Source organism: Lissotriton vulgaris, chromosome 1_2 (assembly GCF_964263255.1).
Source record: "Lissotriton vulgaris chromosome 1_2, aLisVul1.2, whole genome shotgun sequence".
Taxonomy (NCBI): domain Eukaryota; kingdom Metazoa; phylum Chordata; class Amphibia; order Caudata; family Salamandridae; genus Lissotriton; species Lissotriton vulgaris.
Window position 1 is genome coordinate 122,133,633 of NC_141686.1, and position 21,753 is coordinate 122,155,385.

General features: G+C 46.5%; 1 protein-coding gene across 1 annotated transcript in view; it reads right to left on the reverse strand.

The window, feature by feature from the left end:
* Window positions 1-21,753, reverse strand: part of LOC147734664 (uncharacterized) — a 5,992,067-nt gene that overhangs the window by 3,644,017 nt on the left and 2,326,297 nt on the right. The window contains exon 13 of the mRNA XM_086952471.1: window positions 17,048-17,205. Within this exon, the coding sequence (XP_086808597.1) occupies window positions 17,048-17,205 (158 nt within the window). The remainder of the gene's footprint in view (window positions 1-17,047; window positions 17,206-21,753) is intronic.

Here is a 21,753-nt window from a genome sequence, read left to right on the forward strand (position 1 = left end):
ACAGAATTAAATGTTGCTACTGGTAGCGAGGCTGTGACTTGGAAATTGAAAGAAAGGTCAGGGATTGTGTCCAATGTGAAAACTCAGACAAAACTCAGGTGACACTAAAACCACAGTTGCAACCTTTGTCCTGCCCTGGCATGCCATGGGAAAAGAGTAGGCATAGACGTAATGGGGCCACATACAGTACCAGGGAGAACATGTGTATTTAGTAGTCCTGGTGGACCATTTTTTCAAAGTGGTAGGAGATTAAGGTGAATCACAGGGTTAAGGTCAAAAACATTACTACATACCTTGATAACGTTTTCACGAGGGAAGGGGTACCCAATGTGAGAATTTGGCCTGGTATATGATGTTCACTATTCTAGTGAGCACCAGTCCAAACGACCCTTATGGTGATGGTTGTAAAGTCAACCTTATAGACCAGCTATCCTAGGGGTAGCATGGACAAAGCAGTCTTAGGCTACACTCAAGAGGGCATGTGAAGCCAGCTGTTTAACCATATGTAACCCCTTTAATACCAAATGAAAGGACACCACACAGGATATATATAAAATATATATGTTATTTATTACTAGACAAACCCTCTGAACTCTTTGTGTGGTCAGAGGCACAAGCACAATACAAGATATTTAATTAAAATACAATAATTTGCACAAAATACAGTAGGGCCCTAGGGGCACGCTAAACCATATAGTAAAATAGTGGTATAAGAACCACCACACGAAAAGTGAATAGGCCTAGGGCCTAGGGAATCACTGGGGCTACGCTGAGCTACCAAGAGTTAGGAAGCAGGAGACCCACGGAAGGCGTGTGCAGTGTCTAAACACACACGCGAGTTGCCATAGAGAATGAATTGGAACGTAAAAGATGTTAACTAGTTCTTTTAGGGCCCTTCTAAATGGACTCGGTGAAAGTTACTTGAAACCTAGGAAGTGAATAGTCAATACCCCACAGGAGCACCGAAGTACTCACGTTACCTCACCCACAGGAAGCGGGTGAATAGGTGTCAAAGTGTGTCGGGTTTTGTCGTCGAATCCTATGGAGCATGGAAGAAAGATGCTGCAGGCGACCAGGAGAGAAGTGTCCGGGTGGATCGAAGATGAAGAGGACCTGAAAGCAGAGGGGACAGAGTCTGGGTCACTAGCCAGTGACCAGGAAGGAACCAGGCGATGTCGCGAAGCAATCAGGTGCTGTTGTGAAGCTTGTCTCTGCAGCCACGTGGACCAAAAGGCTCTCGCTGTCGGCGGTGTCGGCTTCAGGATTGGAGTCAACAAGCCTTGGCAAAGGCACCCCACGCAGGATAAGAAGTTGGTTTCTTACTCAGACCAGCAAGGTCTGAGGGGCTGCTTCTTTTGAGGGAAGCAAGGGTCAGTCTGGAGCAACCAGGCCAGTGGTGTAAATTCGAAGGATCATCGCCAAGATGGCCACTAGCCAACGGGCAAGTGACCGGGCAGACTCGTCGAGCAGGAAAATGCAAAAGGGCCCCACGCAGAACTTGTGGAATGTGGAGGGCTGATGATACTCGGGGCTGGGGCTTCTCAATCTCCAATGCACAGCTTCGAGGGTGCCTCGGGTGCTGTACAGTTAGCAGGTCACAGACTTTTCAAGATGGCCGGTCCCACGTCTCTCGTCGCGTCCACGGGTCTCAGCTCTGCTGAGACTGTGGATTGGGCTGTTGGATGTCTGGAAGTCCGGTTCTTGTCAGGCTCTGTGCTTGGGCTCCCGCGGGAGCGTCAACAAAGCAAGCCGTTGATCGCTGGATGGTGCCTGCATGTGCAGGGTGGTCACTCCTTAACCACAAGGGAGATTCTTCTTTCAAGTAGATCGTCGAAGGTCCAGAGTTTCGTTTCAGAGTTTCAGTCAGGATTAATCTTAAGTCTTGGGACTCAGCTCCTACCTATATACAAAATCTAGGGCCTGGGTTACCTGCTAGGTCCCTCCTATGGGTGGAACCAGGGAAGGGGGTGGTTACACCCCTTTCCCTTTGTCCAGTTTCGCGCCAGAGCTGGGGCTGGAGTGCCCCAGCACCGGTTTGAACTGGGCTATGCATGGGACACCTTGTGTGTCCCAGGCAGTGTCTCATTTCTTTCAGCCCTCCCTGCCCCAATATACAAAAGCCTGTCTAGGGTGGTGCTAGCACCTCCCAAGGCAGGAAACTTATTGTCCAAGCCTCCCTCGCTGGAAGGACTCCCAGCAGCAGGAGGTCAGTCTTGTGTCTGTGGCAGCAGCATCCATTTTGTGATGCTGAAGCTCTGGTTAACTTTAACCGGGATTAGTAGGAACAACATGTCTTCTCCCTCTAGAAGGGTGGAATGCTACCCCCATCGCCAGAACGGGCGAGGGGGTAGTATTCCAAAACGTATGACACCTTACTCGACATGTTTTGATAAAGCCAAACCAGAGTTAGCTTTTAACCGCAAGGTTCATAATGCACTTAAGAGTATATGGTATGGCAATATCCTAGAACAGCTATAAGTACATGGTTCCGAAAGCTGAAGACAGGCTCAGCTCATGCTAGAGCACCATCTCACATAAAACCAAGCACTCTGCCTCCAGGATTGTTAAACTCTGCCATAGGAGTGACTTATAGGTGTATATGTGTCTAGATATAAGGTTAGATATAGGAATACTATATCTAAGCAAGGGGTGATTACACGACCTTGCCCCAGCTGAGTGATCAGCCAGTTTTGTCAATGTGAGTGGCCAGCCAGGGGTGACATAATACATGCTGCAGCCCCTGGTAGTCCTTGGATGCACCTATGCACATAAGACCTATAGTACACTGTACAGGGGCTCATAAGGTGACCCAATACCCAATGGAGATGTACCTAAAGTAAATGAAGTCCATTTTACAGAGAGAGCAGACAGCCTGGGGCCCTGATTATCAGGATCCCAGGCCAACTAAGTCGAAAACCAGCTAAATACTAGGCAAAAAATCTGGGGTAACCATAGTCAGGTATCCACCTTCCTACACCCAAAACCATAGTCAGTGACAATGGAAGCCAGTTCACCTCTGTCAATTTCAAAAAGTTCCTAGAAAGAAACGGTATAACACACAAGGCCACTTCTGTGTATCATCTGGTAGGAAACGGAGCTGTGGAAAGATTTAACAGGGTTATTAAAGGCACTATACAACTAGCCAACAACTAAGGGCTACGTTGGAAGATGGAAGTGAACAAAATGATTTGGGCATACAGAATAACACCAGGGGAGAGCACATGCTTCAGTCGATTTGAACTGATGGGAGGCAGGATGCCCTTATACTAATCATGTGGGTTGGCTGAAGACAGCAAGGAAAGCAGAGTGGTCTGTGGAGTTGGTGAGGAAGAATGATGTACAGAAGGTACAAAACGCATGCAAGAGGCAATTTGATACCAAACATGGGTGTAAACCACTTCCTCTCAAAGAGGGTGATACAGCGAGAGTGAAAAGAAGTGGACTAATTGAAAAGGGACAGAACAGATTCTCAGAACCGTTAGTGGTAAAAACAGTCTTTTGTAATTCTGCCCTCCTCAGCGATGGCAAAGTGTGGAATGCTTCTGCACTTTCTGCATGTGAGAATAAGGACGTTGGTAGGAGTGAGAGTGTCCTTGACCAAGGCGCTGACATTCAAGCACAGAAGGACATATGGGTGGTCGATGATAAGCAGGTTAACTTTGACTGGTTGTTTTACGAAGAGTCTAGGATAGAGGGAGAAGAGATCAGAAAACCTGGGCTAACTCAAACTACAGACGTCGACGACCTCCCCAAACAGGATCTAATTGAATCATTAGGTGAAAACCGAGATATCAGCAGTAGTGATTCTGTAGCTGGGAGTACCGGCCAGTCTGAGGAAGAACAAGATCCTGTGGACGATTCTGTGATGGAACAAAGTAGTACAAGTAGATTTGGATGCACTGTTGTTAAACCTAGCAAGTACAAAGACTTTGTTTGCAAATAGGACTCATTATCATTTAGGACACTTAAACTATTCTCTGTGTTTCAATATTTATTCCTTTTCGGGATGGAGATGTGTTGTGTTGTGCTGTTTTACGCTCTTGTCCTTTAGCTTGGCCCTCCCATGCTCCCGTCCCGTCCCTCTCCACGCTTGTCCCCTACCCTCGCGCTGGCATTGTTATGACATCAGTTGGCATTCTAGAATGCCAGCTGATATTCTCTCCGTTGACAGTTGACAGTTATTCTTGCCCTTACCTTCAACTGACGCTGCTCCCTCCGGTCATGCTGATGTATTGTTCATGTACTTAGGAATAAAGTAAATCCACTACTCAAACATGTGTAAGGTGCCTTCTTAACACTACCCTGTTAGTGATTTGCAGGAGGCAAAGTTCCGTTAGGGAGAAAGAGGCATTGTGCATGATAAGGTGGAGCAGCCCTCTCTCTTGCTCGTCTTTCTAGCATTTCTTCCAGAAGTGCAGAGCTTCCCATGTGATACAAAGTAGAATCTAATTACCGGCCACCAATGGGGGATAAATTAGAAAATATAAAAATAATTTCTGGACATCATGATGGGCCGCGGGGACACGGGGAGAGAGGAAGCACTCACCCGCTCTATCTCCCAGGAGTGCTCTCGATGGGTAACGAGGTAATACTCACATCCGTTATCAGGTGCCTCCGGGATGCCAGGCTCTGCTGCGCAGGGGTTTCACTCACCTGGTTCAGTCACTCGGTCCAGGAGAAGCTTTCCAGCCAGACTGCGGTGGTAGTACTTCAGCCCACTCTGCAGGTTTTTGCTTCAGCCCTTCGCTTCAGCCCAGGTGGTGACGGTGTGACCCAGTCATTGCGATGGGAAAGGCCATCTATCACCAATAAATTCATCCAGTGAGCCTTGAATCTAGTGTTTTCTTCTCTGTAATGTGGGAGACGGTAGCCAGGGTTAATATGGGATTTTTTTCCTTTCAGATCCCAATGACCCAGAAGCTACGTCTCGAAGCTCCTATCTGGCCATCTTTTGGAAGCCACATCTCTTGCAAGCAGGTGTCATGGAACGATCCTGCCACCAGTTAAGTAAAGTCCCCAAAAGGCGAAATGTCAAAACGGAATTTGATATATAGGCTTTTCGACATTGAGGAAGTAATTTCATAGAGGTAACCCTCAAAATGTGGGATAGGTTTACAGGACAGGAATAGGAGTGACAAAGAGCCAGTATTGGATGAGTGGTGCCACTTGTCCCCTATGAAGTTCCAGTAAGATAGTCTTAGAATTGGAGGTGATATATCTTGGAGGGATTTAAAAGGAGCTGCAAGCCAGTTTTGCACACCAGTCCTTAAGATGACAGAACCCCTTCTTTACAAGACCAATTCTTGATTGGACCAATCCTATAAAGAAGTGGTCTCAAGGCATCAAGATAGTAATTGCTTTTATGGGCAGTACCGAAGACAAGAGAAATTGGGGCAGTGGGCTTAAGGAACATAGGGCCATATGTATGAAGGTACCCATTTGCGAATCTCAAATAGCGATTTTTAAGAAATCGCTATTTGAGATTCGCAAATTGGTATGTATATAGAAAATAGCATTTTTTTTTGCGATTTCACAGTCCCCCACAGAGCCCACACATCTTCCAGACGCCGCAGGGCAAGGGCAGCAAGTCCTCACTTCCAGGGCAAAGATGACAGTGTGTTTGTTGGGCTTGAAGGTAACATGCTGAAGGTCCAGCGCCTGCAAGGTAGAGCAATCAGGTCAGTGCAGCAGGAGATGGCACACATGAATACCCACATGCACCGCATAGAGGAGGGCATCAGTGCCATGAACACCACCATGGCTGAGGGCATGAGTGATGTGGCCGAGGCTCTGAGGCTGCTGTGCAGCAGGTTAGATGCGGACCGTCTGTCTAGGCGCAGGGAGAGACAGAAACTGGATAATTACACTAAGGCGGTGAACCCCCTGTCCACTGCAACCTCTCTCATGTACAGATGCTCGGTAGCCATGCAGGAGGAGATGGCACACTGCAGTCATGATGTGGCTAGGGGACTGGTCACAGTGACCACTGCACTTGAAGTGCTCCAAACAGACAAGGTGGCCACTACAGGTGATGGGGATGAAAGTGAGGAGGCTACTAGCCGTAGTACCGTCACGTGCCCTCCCACAGATTCCAGGAGGCGCAGCGAACGCCACAGCGCTGGCTCTGGACAGACTGGCAGTGCGGACAGTGGGGCAAAGGAACGTGGCAGTGCAGTGCGTGGGCCCAAGAAGTAGAGCCAGCAATGATATGGTTGTACTTAAATGGGTGACGTAACCCATGTTTGTATGGACACTGCTTTTGATCTTGGTGGTGTGCTATGATCATTAAACGTGCTCTGACCAGTGAGTGGTATCAATCCTTTGGTCCTGACGAATGCTGAGCAGAGTAGCGCTCGTAAAGCAGAAACATGTTGACCTTTTTTAGTTTTACTTTTTGCACTATGTTAAGGGACTGATTGGTTTCAATTTGCATAATCTCTCACTAGTCCAGGAAAACCATTATATTTTCCTAAACACTGTTTTTTAACAGAGTTAGAGCTACCCTCTTATTAAAATAATGTCGAGGAGTAGCCCACACTCTTTTTAATTCACTGTCACTTTTCTTAGCTAACAAAGAGAGCCCAATGAAGACAACTGGCTACCAGTGGTTCACTGGGGCCTGAGGGTTCTTTCTAGCTAAAACTTTGAGCACGTGCACCCTAATTTTTCCTACTGTGACTAATTCCCTTTCTTGAAAGTTCAGTAGTGCCTGTTTAAATCATTATTGGCATACTGTGTTGGATGTTTGTAATTAACACTCTCTTGTTGTTGGTAATATGATCATTAAACACCATCACTCAAATACAGTAACTGGCTATGTCTCCTTACTCACTCAGAAATAGTTGCGTGTTATCTCAGCCCGTCTGTGTCTCCCATCTGGTGCTGCTGCCTCACCTGCTGCGCTGTGCTCTAGCTGTGGACAGTCCTCACCCTTGTCATCAGAGTCAGTTAGTTCTACTGTTGTTTCTTCGTGGCAAGGGTATGCAGCATTGAACATGTTGCTATTATTTTTCAGCAGATGATGGGGCGGTACTGACGTGCACCTCCACTTTTGTGGAGGCAACGGAACCTACTTTTTAGTAGTCCAAAGGTGCGCTCCACAACGTTACACGTGCTTTTAAGTGCCACATTGTATCTCCTCTCACTTGGGGTGGATGGGTTGAGGTATGGAGTTAGGATAAATGACCGCAGGGCATATGCGCTCTCACCTAAATGGGAAAGAAAGTGGTATTAATCTATTAATTTGAGTCACCAATACATTCATCCAAGAGAAGCAGCCCTATTGTTTGACCTAGCAGGTATCCTTCTCCGAATTCACCAGCAGCCAGACATATGTAAATCCCACTGTTCCTGAATATGTAGGATCATGGGTAATCCCAGGAAATCTGGCCACAATGTCAGTAATGATGTAGTATGCATCACATACCACCTGCACATTGATGGAATGCGTTGATTTGCGGTTGCGGTATATGTATTCTGTAGCTGTAGGTTGGTAGATTGGTATGTGGGTCCCATCAATGCAATCTTCTACCTGTGGGAACCTTGCCTTTTGGTAGAAATCCAGCTTTGTCTTCTGCAGTTCCGCCTGTGTGCTGGGGAAGCGTATGTAGTGATGCATTTTCTGCATCATGGCATCCAAAAAGGAGTAGAAGAAACGGGACAAGCAACACTGTGACACACCACCTGCCGCAGCTATCACACCCTGGTAACTTCCTGATACGAGTAGGCGCAGGCTACAGAGCTCCTGCACATGTGTTGGTATGGCATGTGCCCTTGGTGTCTGATGCTCCAGGTATGGGTGCAGGTCCCGTATCAGGTCTAAGATGGTTTGTGGGTGCAGCCTGTAGCTCTCATGTATTTCTGCCTCAGTCAATTGGAACAGTGTGACACGCAGTCTGTACACACGCTCTTCCTGTCTCCAAACCCTCAGTCCTGCTGCTCGCAAACGTAGCTGCCTTGCTATGACGTAGAGGGCTGCCATTGTGTTCACACTGTTGCATTTTGGGGCTATTTTATTCATTGCACCTTATTACCACCTGCTCTGGGTCAGTGGTAATTACTGATTCTTAAATACCGATTTTTGACAAATTCAGTATTAATGATTTTATGTACATGCATTAGCGATTTGTTTCCGATTTCTTATTTACCAATTCGATATTTTGGTGTTTCGGTGTCTGCCAATCGGTTAATAAGGAATCAGTAACTGGTTTCCCTTATTTTTACTGATTCGTTATTACCGATGGCATTCTGTAATACCTACATCGCACATGGCTAAATACCGGTCGGTAACGCTGAAATTTACCGAATTTCGGCATTACCGACTGGTATTAAGCCCCCTACATCTGGAACCCAAATGCTCGTAGTCGCGGACGTTAACGGCTTCTGGTGTTTGCTGCGGACGCCTTTGGAGATTGTTTGCTGGTCCTAACTGCTTGGACCATTGGGTGATTCTCTGCAGCAGCGAGGCGGTGTTGGAGCGGGACTGCGAGTCCCAGCAGTCGCAGCGGCGCTCCATCAGCCGCACCTGGGGATTCTTCCCGCCCCTCACCTGTAGCTACTTAACCACGCACAGCCCGTGTTACACGGGACGCGCGAGGGCGAAGCCCGGGCCAAGGGCGGGCCCGTTGTAGCCCGTTCGAGCACGGGTGAGACCGGACCGGGCCACCCCCCTTGGCTCGTTTCACGCACGCCCTAGTCAGTTATTGCCCGAAGGGAAAGGACCATGTCGACCAGAGAAACTAGGAGCAAAAGTGCTCTGGCAGTGGACTTTCAACCGGCACTCTGGACAATTATTTTGTTAAAGCAGGCGCCCTCCTGATCGATGAAATTACTGTATTGGAACGGCGCATATCCCAGGAAATTGAGTGGGTATGAAGATCTTCTATGGGAACCATAGCACACGCATGGATTCCCGAGAAAGAACTTGATTGTATCCCGCTTGCTCCAGGGGATAATGGGAATAGTGGGACAGTGGTTTTGTCGGATGTAGATATTTCAATCACTTTTAATAATCTACCCCACCCACTAACTCCACCACAGACCCATACACAACCTGGTATCCCCCCCCTTGTTGCCAACAATGCTAGTCCTAACCCCAGAGATTGTCGCTTAAAGCAGGGAGTAAGGGAAGGAGCAATACTGAAAAGGAAAAGAGCCACCCAAAACCCAGGCGGTCGCAAGGCAAAAACCGCCAAGCTCAATCTCCTATTGGAAACCGACTCTGGAGAAACTGGCAAATCTGCAACCACACTGCCTGAGAAAACCACACCTATATCCCGAGTAAATTCACCTCTGCAGGCAACGGAGCAGGCGAATTCCAACTCTAGCCTAACTGTAGGAGGTATCATTACTATCACTAACATGGCCGCTCTCATGACGTCTCTCCTTAGCCCCCTAGAAGCCCGCCTAGTAAAAATTGAGGCCAGGCTAACGACCATAGAAAAATCAACGGTCTGATTAACAGATGCCCTTAAAGCTGACAACAAGGTCATTAGGGGTGGTGTTGAGCCTAAGAATAAGAGGGTTACACTAGTACCATCAGTGAAGGAGGTTAAACAGCCCACATTAACTGCACAACTTGACCCGATCAACACCCACTCCCTAATTTCCAAGCCACTTGAAGGGGCTCCCAAACCGACCCACCCAGGGTCTAACACTGTAGCCATTCAGGGAGACCCGGTCAGGACACAAAAAACCAGGCCCCTGAATCGTCCCCCAGAGGCGGGACCATATGTAGTCATCCTAGCTGGCATACCAGAGCTGAAACCAGAGACCACGGAATCAGCCACTTCTCTAAAGAACAAGGTGGCCAGCTGGCTCTCCATAAATCGACCTCTACCCAGAGGAATAGTAAGTGAGATTATCACGATAAGAAGAGTCCCCTGGGTTGGCAACTCTAGGAAATCAATCAAAGGGGACTGTCCTGTGATTAACTTTAGGGATAACAGGACTGTCTCCCATATCTGTGGCTGGCCCTACCGTGATCTGGGTACTTCTATTCAATCCTTACCTCTGTCCTTCTTTTACCCGCCCCCGAAATATGTACCCAATGAGGAGGGATGGGAAACAGTCCCTAGGCGAGGGGATGGGTGGGGAGGCTGGGAGGGAGGAGACTCCCACCGGCACATAGCCAGACAGCCTGCCTACTTCAACACGTATAATAGGTTTAGCTGCCTGGATATGATTGACTGAAATCTTTGGAACTGGGGGTGGGTGGGCCAACAGCGAATCAGTGGGGGCGAGGAAGGAAACAAGAGTCGATCTAACAGCCATACCCATCGTATCATAGGGACTATTCCCCGTGCCGAACAGCACTATGACCAGGAAGGCCAACCCCCCCAAATGGGGATGTTGCCTACTTATGGGGAACCGGCAGGAAACCCAGGGGACATGGTCGAAATCACAATACCATCTGTGAGTCAACCTGACAAGAGGATTGCCCCAAGTTCTGCACCCAACCCCAGAACACCTCCGTTAAAGATACTTTCATGGAACCTGGCTGGTCTGGGAAATAAGCTTGATTGCCCAGAGTGGAGCACCTTTGTGGGTAGCAAAGATATTTGTCTATTTCAAGAAACCTGGGCACTTGAGGAACACTCCCGCTCAGGCTTTGCAGTATTCTCCACCCTTGCCAGGTGGGGGCGAAAGGGGCGGCCTTCTGGCGGCCATGCGATCTGGGTGGCTACACACCTTGGTTGTAAGGCCACACTTCATCCCATAGTGTCAGATGACATTCAATGTGTCATCCTGGAATGGTCAAATTCCAGTAAATTGGCACTGGTAAACGTTTACTCAAGGCCGGTGAACGTAACTAGGGAATCGAGTACCATTGAGGAACTTTCCGCCTTCCTTGGTGATCTCCCACAGGGAATTTTATTCCTGGTAGGAGGAGACATGAGTTCACACTTCGAGCCTCTTGCAGGATTATCTGACGAGATACCACTGGAGGAAGATGAGGTGTGCTTAGTTCCCCCAACGGCGGCCCCACCACCAAGAGCCTGGACACCGCTAGCAGTGCAGATCACCAGGCTAACCCTTAATCATGGGATCAGGGCTTGCAACGGACGCACGAAGTCTGACCTTCCCCCAAAATGTACATTTAACAAGGTGGGAAGGGAGTCAAGACTGGACTACATTTTTGTGCCACTGTCCTCCTGGTCCCACATTGAGGACTTCAGGGTGATACCCAGGGTGGAAAGAGATCATAACGCGTTAGACCTGGAATAATCCCTCCCTGGCACTGTTATTCCACATGGGGGCGGGGCAGACATCCCTGCACTGGGCCTGTCCCTGGCCAGTAATAGACGGAGAGTGAGGTGGGAAAAGTTAGCTGCCAACTCAGAGAAGGTCGCTGGGCTTTATGCCTGTATCATCCCTATTTTTGAGCACACTAATGGGGCAACCCAACATCATCAATGCGCACCCAGAACTATGGATGGCTCATTAAGTCCATTGCAGAAGTTCTTTTCTCTATGGGAAAGTCAGGGGGAGGAAGGCCACATTGTCCTACTTGGTACAATGCAGCTTGCCGAAAAACTAAATCTGACCTACTGACTGCCCTCAAGGGAGGCACAAACAGATCTCTTATACAGGAAAGGAGAAAGGATTACAAGCGACTGATCACCCACGCCAAGGTAGAATGGGACTATGACAAATGGGCGAACCGGACTATCGCATTAGCTGTTAGGGACTCCCGGATGTTTTGGCAAATAGTGAATGCAGGGTGTGAGGAACTATCTCCCGCAATTGAGCCTAATATCTCAGCCGAGGTTTGGCAAGATCACTTCCAGACCTTGTACACAGATGGTGATGGTACCTCAGCCGATGTATTGCCGCCTACTGGCACCCTGCTAGAGGGGGACTATTTCACAGAGGCAGAGGTACGGGTAGCCATCTCAGGGCTGGCTTCAGAAAAGGCGCCTGGCCTGGATGGCCTCCCGGGCGATATCTTTAAACAAGAACCGGATATCTGGGCTCCCTATTTTCTGACAATTATTAACTCAGTTCTGAGGGGCATGGAGGTGCCCTGTACTTGGCTGGGAGCAGAGATTGTCCCTATATTCAAGAAGGGATCGCCTCTGCTTCCAGCCAACTACAGGCCCATCAACCTCATCGATGTGTCCCAAAAACTATTTGGTAGGCTGATACTTGATCGCCTCCAAAACTGGATTGAGAAGTTCTCCATTCTTAGCCCCGACCAAGGCAGGTTTCCGAAAGAAGATATCAACAACAGACCAGATCTTTCGACTGAATCTTCTGTTCTGGAAAACTGCAATAATCGAGGGAGGCAGCCTTTATACGGTCTTTGTAGACCTGCGCGCCGCCTTCGATTTGGTCCCAAGATCTAGACTGTGGACCGTGTTAGCAGAGATGGGTATCCCTCTTGGCATCTTGAACATCCTGATTAGACTGCACCATGACATCTTTGCACTGGTCAGGTGCGGTAGAAATGGGATGCTCTCAGGAAGATTCTCCATTGACAGGGGGGTGAAGCAGGGTTGTGTGCTTGCACTGACCCTGTTCTGCCTCTTTGTCAAGGGGTAATCGACCACCTGACTGGGATAGCTGACATTTATGCTCCAAAGCTCAACGGCAGCAGGGTGCCCGCTATTATGTTTGCGGACGACACCCTGCTGTTGTCGAAATCCCCGAAGGGAATACAACAGGTCTTGGATGGGTTTGAAACCTTTTGTGCTGAGAGGGGTCTTGAGATCAATGCCCTGAAAACTAAATACATGATTCTCAGCCCCCCTCCTTCAACACGCCCCAATCCCACCATAGGCACACTGAGACTAGAGAGGGTCCACACATTTGAGTATCTGGGGGTGACCATGAACCAAAATATGACCTGGGATACACATCGGACAAAGGCTAATATTAAATTAGCTCAGCTAACGGGTGGTATCTCCAGGAAGGAAAACAGATCAAATCACAAACCCCTTGGCCCAGTGCTCAAAATTTACAAAATGCAGGCCCAGGGGGCAGTCACATATGGGGGGGAGATGTGGGGGCATATACCTGCACAAAACCTGACAATCACTGAGAACAAATTCATCAGGCAGATGGTGGCTTTACCACCAAGTACCCCACTCTTCCCGCTTAGACTAGATCTGGGCCTAAGATCAATTGAGGAAGAGCTGGGACTAAAACCACTAACTTTCTGGCGATGAATTTGGAGTACCCCAGAGCTCTCGAGCTACCGGATGGAGTTACAAGAGATTTTATCTCTCCCAAATACAATGAACATTCCCTGGCTAAAATATATAAAAAAGATTTGTGAGAGCCTAGGTAGGCCAGAACTGTGGCTGGACCAAGCAAACGCTTGTAGTAAGATTTCGCGCAAATCTTTGTCAAAGGACTTCTATGATTCTAAATTAACATCTCTACTACAGAATCCTCGTATGGGGTCTTTAACTTAATTATTCATCAAATCCAAAGACTCTTATCACCAGGAACTCGTCCTCGATGCAATCAGCCCTGCCCTGACAAGAAAATTATTTTTACAGTGGAGGTATGGTACACTCCCTTTTAGAACACTCACGAGTACTTGGTCCCACCACCCTACCCCAGAGCTTTGTCCAGCTTGTACGCACCACCGGGAAAACGATTTGCATGTTTTATTTTTATGCAAAGCTTATCAAAAACCTAGAAAGTACTGGCTCGTTCCCCTTCTAAAAAACCTGGGGTTGAGGCACTACTTGCCCGCTTATAGAATATTAAAGACGGACGTTTCACCTTCGATTGTGTTTGCGGTATCAAAATTCATAACTGCGATGTGGCATAAACGTGCTTGTTGTATTCAACTTGACATAGTTTCGGTATAAATTTTTTTTAAAAATCATGCTTGCTGACATTTAACTTAAATACAGTGCATCCAATCTTTGAAATTTTAAATCGATTCTATGATTTATGATATGTAAACTATTGGAACTGTCTGATTTTGAATAACTGGATGAAAGCTGAAATGTCATTTTTTAACCATTGTAGAATTAACTTGTTTTAACCAAATGCATTTGCTCTTAAATTTTGGATGTACTCTTTTATGATCTATTCGATCGAAATAAAGAATGAAAAAAAAAAAAAGATTTTAAAGATTATTAACAATTCAGCAAATAGCCTGTATGACGTGCCAAATACTAGGTACAGCCCAATGACATTTCATCACATATTCCCAATAAATTGATCTGATCCCTGCCTACATTAAATCTAGCTGTTTAACAGTCTTTCTGCATTATTTTCTTACATGCTGAGTCATGGAAAGCTTGACGCATATCATGAGGCCTGACATTGTAACTCCATAATTCAGTATCCCTCCAGTAACCGGACTTTGGGTATAAAACCTCACCCCATTCATCTGTCCCTCTTTTACCTTTCTCATATATGTTGGTCTGTGGCGCGAGGAGGAGTTATGATTCACAGGACTGTGAACAATACTTCCGTTTATAACCATATCAGCCTTTACAAAGCCTTATTTTCTATTAAATTCATACGCTCCACATTGTGTGCCACTCGTTATCAAGATTATAGCCTCCCCATTCCATAGCCCAGATATTAAGGAACCTAAAAGATATAGCACTCTTTTGTAAGCAGTATCACCACAATGTTATCAGGTTAAACAGAGCTGAGCCCTCAGAGTTGAGGATTCCTGGGCGGCAGCTGAGATCCTCGTGTAAGAGTTCTAATGTGCCCTCATGTAGGTTAAGTGCACGATAGAATAAGCGGACAAATAAATCCAAAGGACACTGTGGGGCTTATTTACAAGCCCCTTGCGCCACTTTTGCGTCACTTTTAACATGGGAAATCTGATGCAAACGTGGCTCAAAAAAGCTTGTAAATCTGCCCCTGAGATTGTGTCTGAGGCAAGCGTCAAAAGAGTTTAGTTGGGGGCACGCCTGGTCTTGTTTCTTTAGCTGCACTGATTCCTTCATTTCACCACTTAGAGAGGCGAGCTTATATATTATGTACACATAGGGTGATCAAGTGACCCGGATTTCCGGGACAGTCTCGGTTATCACTAGGTTTCCCAGCATATTTGGTTCATGTTCGGGGTGTGTTTTTGTGGTGTGTTCTAACAGGGCTGGTTAGCAGCTGTTATAAGTAAGCACTTTAATTAACAGGTATGAGACTGGTTTTAAAAATTACGGGGCATATTACCAAGCAGAGCGATAGGCAATTATCGCCGCTTTAGCGGCCGTTTTCGGCCGCTAAGCGGCGATAATTCTATCGCTCTATTAGCAAGCTGTCGCTAACAGCAGTTAGCGACAGCTTTAGGCGATAGCGAGCGAATGGGTCCCATTTGCATGTCAGCGATATTTATTTCTAATGACATGCAAAGTGGGCGTACCCAACCTGTTAGCGACTGAAAGTAGTTGCTAACGTCCCTTTCGCCTATTAGCAAGGCAGGCGTAGCGATGGAAATATTCACGCTATCGCCAAAAGCTAACGCCTGCTCTGACCAGTTCTTAGCCATGTTATCCAATGGGAGGTGGATAACATAGCTAAGAGCATTTTGTCGCTAATGCGTGAATATCGCTGTATTTGCAGCGATAATCACGCTATCGCCGGGAAATGTATCGCTTTGGAGAAAAACGTTGCTAATAGCACGTTATCTCAGCGATAATTTCCGGCGATGCTCAGCGGTAAAAAATGAGTTGCTAAGCCTAGTTAGCGATAAATATCGCTAATCGTTGGAAATATGCCCCTACATTTTATCTATTTGCTTAGTGCCTCTTCTACGTTTTTATATTGATGATGGCTGTTTTTTTTGGCCACTTCGTTGATGTTAAATTGTAGTCCTTCCTCTTTTTGCGAAATGTCCCGGTTTTTGTGTCGCAAGATCTGGTCACCCTATGCACAAAGCATTCTGAAAGTTGTAAAAACAGCCCAGAAGGTGATGTGCAGAGTCTGCAAAAATATGGAACTATCACTCGTTTTCGCAGAGAAAAGTGCAGCATGATATACAAACAGTGTACAATGTCCATGAAAATACTCCTCTGATTTGCACTGCAACAAGCTCATTTCAAAAAGTAAAGGTTGCATACGAAGAAAACTAGAGAGAAACAGTGGCATGAAGAAAGAGTGGCAAAAATGTATCTCACAGATTTTAAACAACAGAAGAATATCTATACAAAGATTTCAGTGAGAAATGATCTACACGAACATACTCTAAACAAGCTAAAAACGGCAAATGTAAACAAATGTGCTTATCCAGCAAATAAGAGTGGGGCATATTACCAAGCAATAGCGATAATTATTGCTATTGCTTGGTTAGCGTGAAAAAATTATCGCCGAGCTGCAGCGATTTTTATCGCAGATAAACCTTGGTATTACCAAGGTTTATCGCGAATGCAATAAAAATCTGCCGCAATGCATGAATATCGCTGAAAAGTCCACGATATTCATGCATGAGCGAGCTAATGCTCTTAGCTCTTAGCTATGATATCCACCTCCCATTGGATAACATGGCTAAGAACTGCTCAGGGGCAGGTGTTAGCTTTTGGAGATATTCGCGCTTAGCGCGAATATCTCCAAAAGTTGGTAATAGGAGATAGCGATGTTAGCGACTGTTTCCAGTCGCTAACATCTTAACACGCCCACTTTGCATGTCATTAATGATAAATTTCACTGACATGCAAAGTGGGGCCCAAGATGGTCGCTATCTCCTACTAGCTGTCGCTAACTGGTGTTAGCGACAGGTAGGTAATAGGGAGATAATTTTATCTCCGCTTTCTTGGCTTTTAAAGCCAAAAAAGCGGAGATAAACCCCCTTAATAATATGCCCCAGTGTTTATATACAAAGGTAAAGGAACCGAAAGTGAAGTCACTGAACTCTTTGCCATGGATAACTACAACCTAGAATGGAGATGGAATGTTGGAAACAGAACAAATCATTAGCAGTGATGGGTAAAAAACTGAGTAACATTTTCTCCAGGACCAATTTACATGACTTCCACAACCAGCTTATTTTTGAACAGTTATAAGCAATCTATCAATTATGTAAGAGCTCAGAGCAATACAATAAGACCTTTTCCGGTCAATGTCTACTTACGTCCAAGTGCCGTTTGCAAACATTGAATGGATGTTCCAAGATGAACCGAAGATGTTAAGGGATTTGGAAAAGCAGTCATTGTAGATAAACCCGGTATAGATAGAGAATGCGCCCATCAGCAGGATTAAATATCGGCCACTGAAGAACATATAAGAGATCTAAAGGATGAAAAACCCAATTGGTGAGATTAAATGAATTAGCCCGGTATTTCTTAACATAGTTCATTAAACAGCGAGCACTTTATAGAATTTAAATGCGTGTACGTTAAAGAGGTGAACATTACCAGTGAATACTTGCTGAGACTGCTGACTCCCATTGTAATCTATTCATTCATGAATGTACTTACCAATATTTTCCTTTCCTATCTCAAACAATACAATCGTTTGTATGTCCATAAAACTCTTGGCAATGGTTCACTTTTTACTCAAACACCAATAAGCAATAGGAAAGGTTTAATATTATTTGCATTTAACACTGCCATAACAAGTTTATTTACACTGATCTTTGCTCGAAAAATAAAATAATGATGCGTACAAAAGAGAGTCAACTAGCATGAAATTAATCAAATGTAGCTTACCTGTTTAATGTTATTTTTTGTGTGTGTATGATTGGGCTTGGTGAGCAGTTGTGCAGTGCGATAATGGCGTGTGCAGCCCTAGAGACAGGAGTGCAGTGTGTGAGGGCGACATGCTGTTTGATAGTGAAGTGTACAGCCATCATCTCCAAATGCAGACTCAAGTAAGGATGCAGTAATGCGCTATGTGTCGTAGCTCAGTTATATGCATGGGAAAGTGGAACACCCTCCCCATCCTCCTACGGCAGAGCCGAGACCTGCTTACCTTCAGAAGACTCCTCAAGACCTGGCTATTCGAGCAGTAGCAGCCTCATCCCTCCCTCCCCCACAGAGCCTTGGGACCTGAAGGACTGGGTTCCTTTGGACCCAGCGGTGCCAGGGCACAACACCTGAAACCTTCGTGGGTAACCTGCTCCGGCGTACAAGTCACAGAGACACGGGACACTTCCTTCGGCGTCAAAGAGTCAAGGTTTATTTACTGCAGGGAACACAGAAGTCACAGGAAGTACATCGAGTGTAGTTCGGGGAGACTGCTTCAAATTGTATTTGTGGATCGCTCCTTTTATACAGTTTTTACCCATAGGATAACATGATACACAATAGTTTACAACCTGGTTCCCACAAGTTGCTCTCAGAGGGGTCGCTTTGGTCACTTTGAAACACACAAGGTCCGGAACATAAGTGCGGAAACATTTGGCGGTTCCCAACTGTAAAAACCCATCTTCCCACCATTAGCAAATTCCAATCAGCAGTAAAGTAGATCGAAATAGGAACGAAGACAGGTGCAGAGGAAGACGGAGACAGTAGGGAGATCGGAAAGGGTGTAAAAAGGGGAGGTATCGAGAAGCACGAGATACAGGCATCAAAGGGACGTGCCTAATGAGATGCACAGCTGAGACAATGAGTCCGTGCGGCAAGATGAGCCTCGAGCGGCGTCATCTGCCTTACAGCAGCAACCCCCTCGTCATAAAGACACTTTCAAAGAACATGTGTCTTCCGCTTGGGAGTCCCAGGGTCGCGAAGCGGACAGCGTCCGTTCGCTGGCTACTTGAGGGCAAGAGACAAAAATGGATGCCGTATCTAAGATGGAACCCGTGGTTACAGATGAAAAACCCACGTAACAAACGAACGGTTTAAGTTAGCACAGCGAAACTGCGCACACTTACTAAACTCGTCATTTGCGGTTCATAGATACTAGACTCGCCCATATTCGTGCGAGTCGAAAACACCACTTACAATTGTCACGGAACCTCAGACGCTCCTTTTGCCCTCATGTAGGCAAGCACTAGTCGGAATCATATTCGATATTCATCAGACCATCAAGATGTCGTTGTAGCATAGCTCTGTCCGATCGAGTCCCCTTGGTAACAGATGGTTGTCTCATACACGTTGTAGCACAGAGGCCACATAAGGCAGGACCACACTGCACACAAAGGCAACACGTGAACAGGAACACTACCACAACCCCGATGATCGTCAGAATCTTCCAACCCCAAGCCGACACCAGGCCCCAAAACCAACCAAGTAGCGTCCAATCCCCTACATCCACGTGTATGGATTCGGAGATCTTATGCAACTTCGAGATGGCTTGATAGACAGTAGGAGCATTATCTGGAATGAAAATGCAACAGCTCGAATGGATCACTTTACACACCCCACCGCGATCTGCTAGGACAACATCTAAAACCATACGGTTTTGTAATGTCATAAGTCTCTCCGCCTGAAGTTCTGTGGTGATATTACCAAGGGCACTGGCAGTAATATTAGCTGTCGATTCTACCACTCGAGTCAAATGTCTCAGGTTCCTACTATTAACCATAGGTCCCCAAAACGGGAGGAAACCCTTGAAAAAGTCTCCTGCCTCTTGACCGGCAGTATCCTCTTCGCTAATTACGCCTCGTACAACTCTAGTCTTATGATAATCGGCATCTACAGTAAACGTCGGAGGCAACAGATTTGCAACGAAACATGAGCCCATGAAGTCTGCGGGCAACCATGTGTATGCACGATCATGACAGATAAAGTATGTACCCTTGGCAGCCAGAAACACAGGGGACGGGGACATTGGCAGAACGTAACTTTCAGTGCAAGCACTTACTCCAAGTGAGGCTTGCGAGCCACGACCCACAAGACAAAGATTACCAGTGTGGGGTACGACCCATATTGGAGACGAGCTTTTAAGCTGCTTTTCATTAGTGAACATACTATATTCCCCTCTACTTAAGACCCTATAGGCTTGTACCTCTTCTCTAGGGATAAGAAAAGGATCATGGATCTCATCTTCCATATCCTCTATAGCCATCGATAGCAGCCTCTGATACGAGGTAGGACCAAAGTTGGGGGAACGTTGTTCTTGCGTGGGGTGGGAACCCAGTGCGCTTCGAAACATTGTTTGGAATGCTCGAGCTGACCCTTGGGAACTATACGGTAACACCAGATATGGAATTCCCTTACCCGTAGTATGTGGCATCAACCCACACACCCAACAATTAGTAGTGTTAACCACTAACTGATGCTGATGGAGGAGCTGGATAAAGGAATTATTGCGGAATTCTACACGTCTAGCCTGTTCGTGTTCTGGTAACATATGAAAGGAATGAGGAGAAGCAGTAGAAGTAAGGTTAGGGTAAGGAGTAGGAGTAGGAGTAGCAAGGAAAAAGTAAGACATAGTGTAATACACCCCACCCGCCAAAAATGCAGAAGTAGTCAAAAACAAAACAAACAATTGGGATACAAAACATTTCGTACGACTAAGTTTCTGCAGCTTGACTCTATACGCCTGAGCTCCTTCCAAATCATTCAGCTTCGAAAATGCCATTTCCCTACGACCGTCCGCAACGTTTCTTGACACACTTCGTTCTGTGCAGCAATAGTCAATCCCCAGGAGTTCCTAGGAACCGACGGTCTTTAACCTAGCGTCAAGACCTACTGTCCAGAAGGAAGTACGCGCGCGGCCCTACGGCCCTCAATACACAACATGTATTTATTTAGCACAATATTTCTCAGCTGTGGAAGGAAAAAGATACAAGGAAGAAGTTTGATATATATATACAAAAACTTTCAATGATATGAATGTTCAAAATTGATCATGGGAAACGAGGATATTGCAGTTATCAATCTCAGCAAAGCAAGCAAATTTATTTGTCCTTAGTGTGAGATCGCAAAGAATATCGATGTTTCCCTGGACGTGTCTGCTCGTCGAACAAAGGATCTGTTGAAGAGACAGCGTCCTGCTGATCAGTTCGTTGATCTGGTCTTGAGTCTTTTGCTGACAAATGTTCAACAGTGGCTTTCTGCTGCGCTGAGGGTTCTCCAACAAGCTGTGCGTCGCTAAAAGGTACAAACGCCGGCAATGTTTCTGTTTCTGTTGACGCGATGCCTTTCCTTATCCACGGGTCTGCCGGCAAAGGAATAGGGACTCGCTTACAATGGGTAGCATGTACCCAATTTTTCCGCCCCTCAAGACGAACGGCAGTCCTCGTGGCCAGGAGCACCTGGTAAGGTCCGGTAAAGCGGGGGTCCAGATTGTTTTTGCGTGAAAAATTTCGGGCAACCACCCAATCCCCGGGCTGGAGCTGGTGGCCTGGACCCTCCGTCTGCGTCGGCAAGGCGTCGTAAACCTGTTGATGAATTAACCTCAGTTTAGCAGTCAAGTCATGTAAGTAATCGATCAACATCGGAAACTCAAGATCAGAGAATATTCCTGGCCTAGGAACCCCCCACACATTCGCAGGACGGCCGAACACTATTTCATAGGGACTAAGCCCTATTCGGGAGTGTACAGTCGCCCTAGTTGACAGTAATGCTAGGGGCAAAGCATCAGGCCACGAAAGTCCAGTCGTAGCTTGAATCTTCGCTAATTTTAGTTTAAGGGTGCCATTGTACCCTTCAACCAATCCAGCTGACTGAGGATGATTGGCGCTATGGAATTTCTGATTGATTCCAAGGCCCTTACACACACTCTTCATCACACTTCCAACAAACTCACTTCCGTTATCTGACCACACGACTCTAGGCATTCCATACCGAGGAAAGTATTCCTTCAGTAGGATTTTCGCAGTAGACAAAGCAGTATTGTCTTTGAGGGGATAGGCCTCAATCCATCGGGAGAATGCGCAAACCACAACCAAAA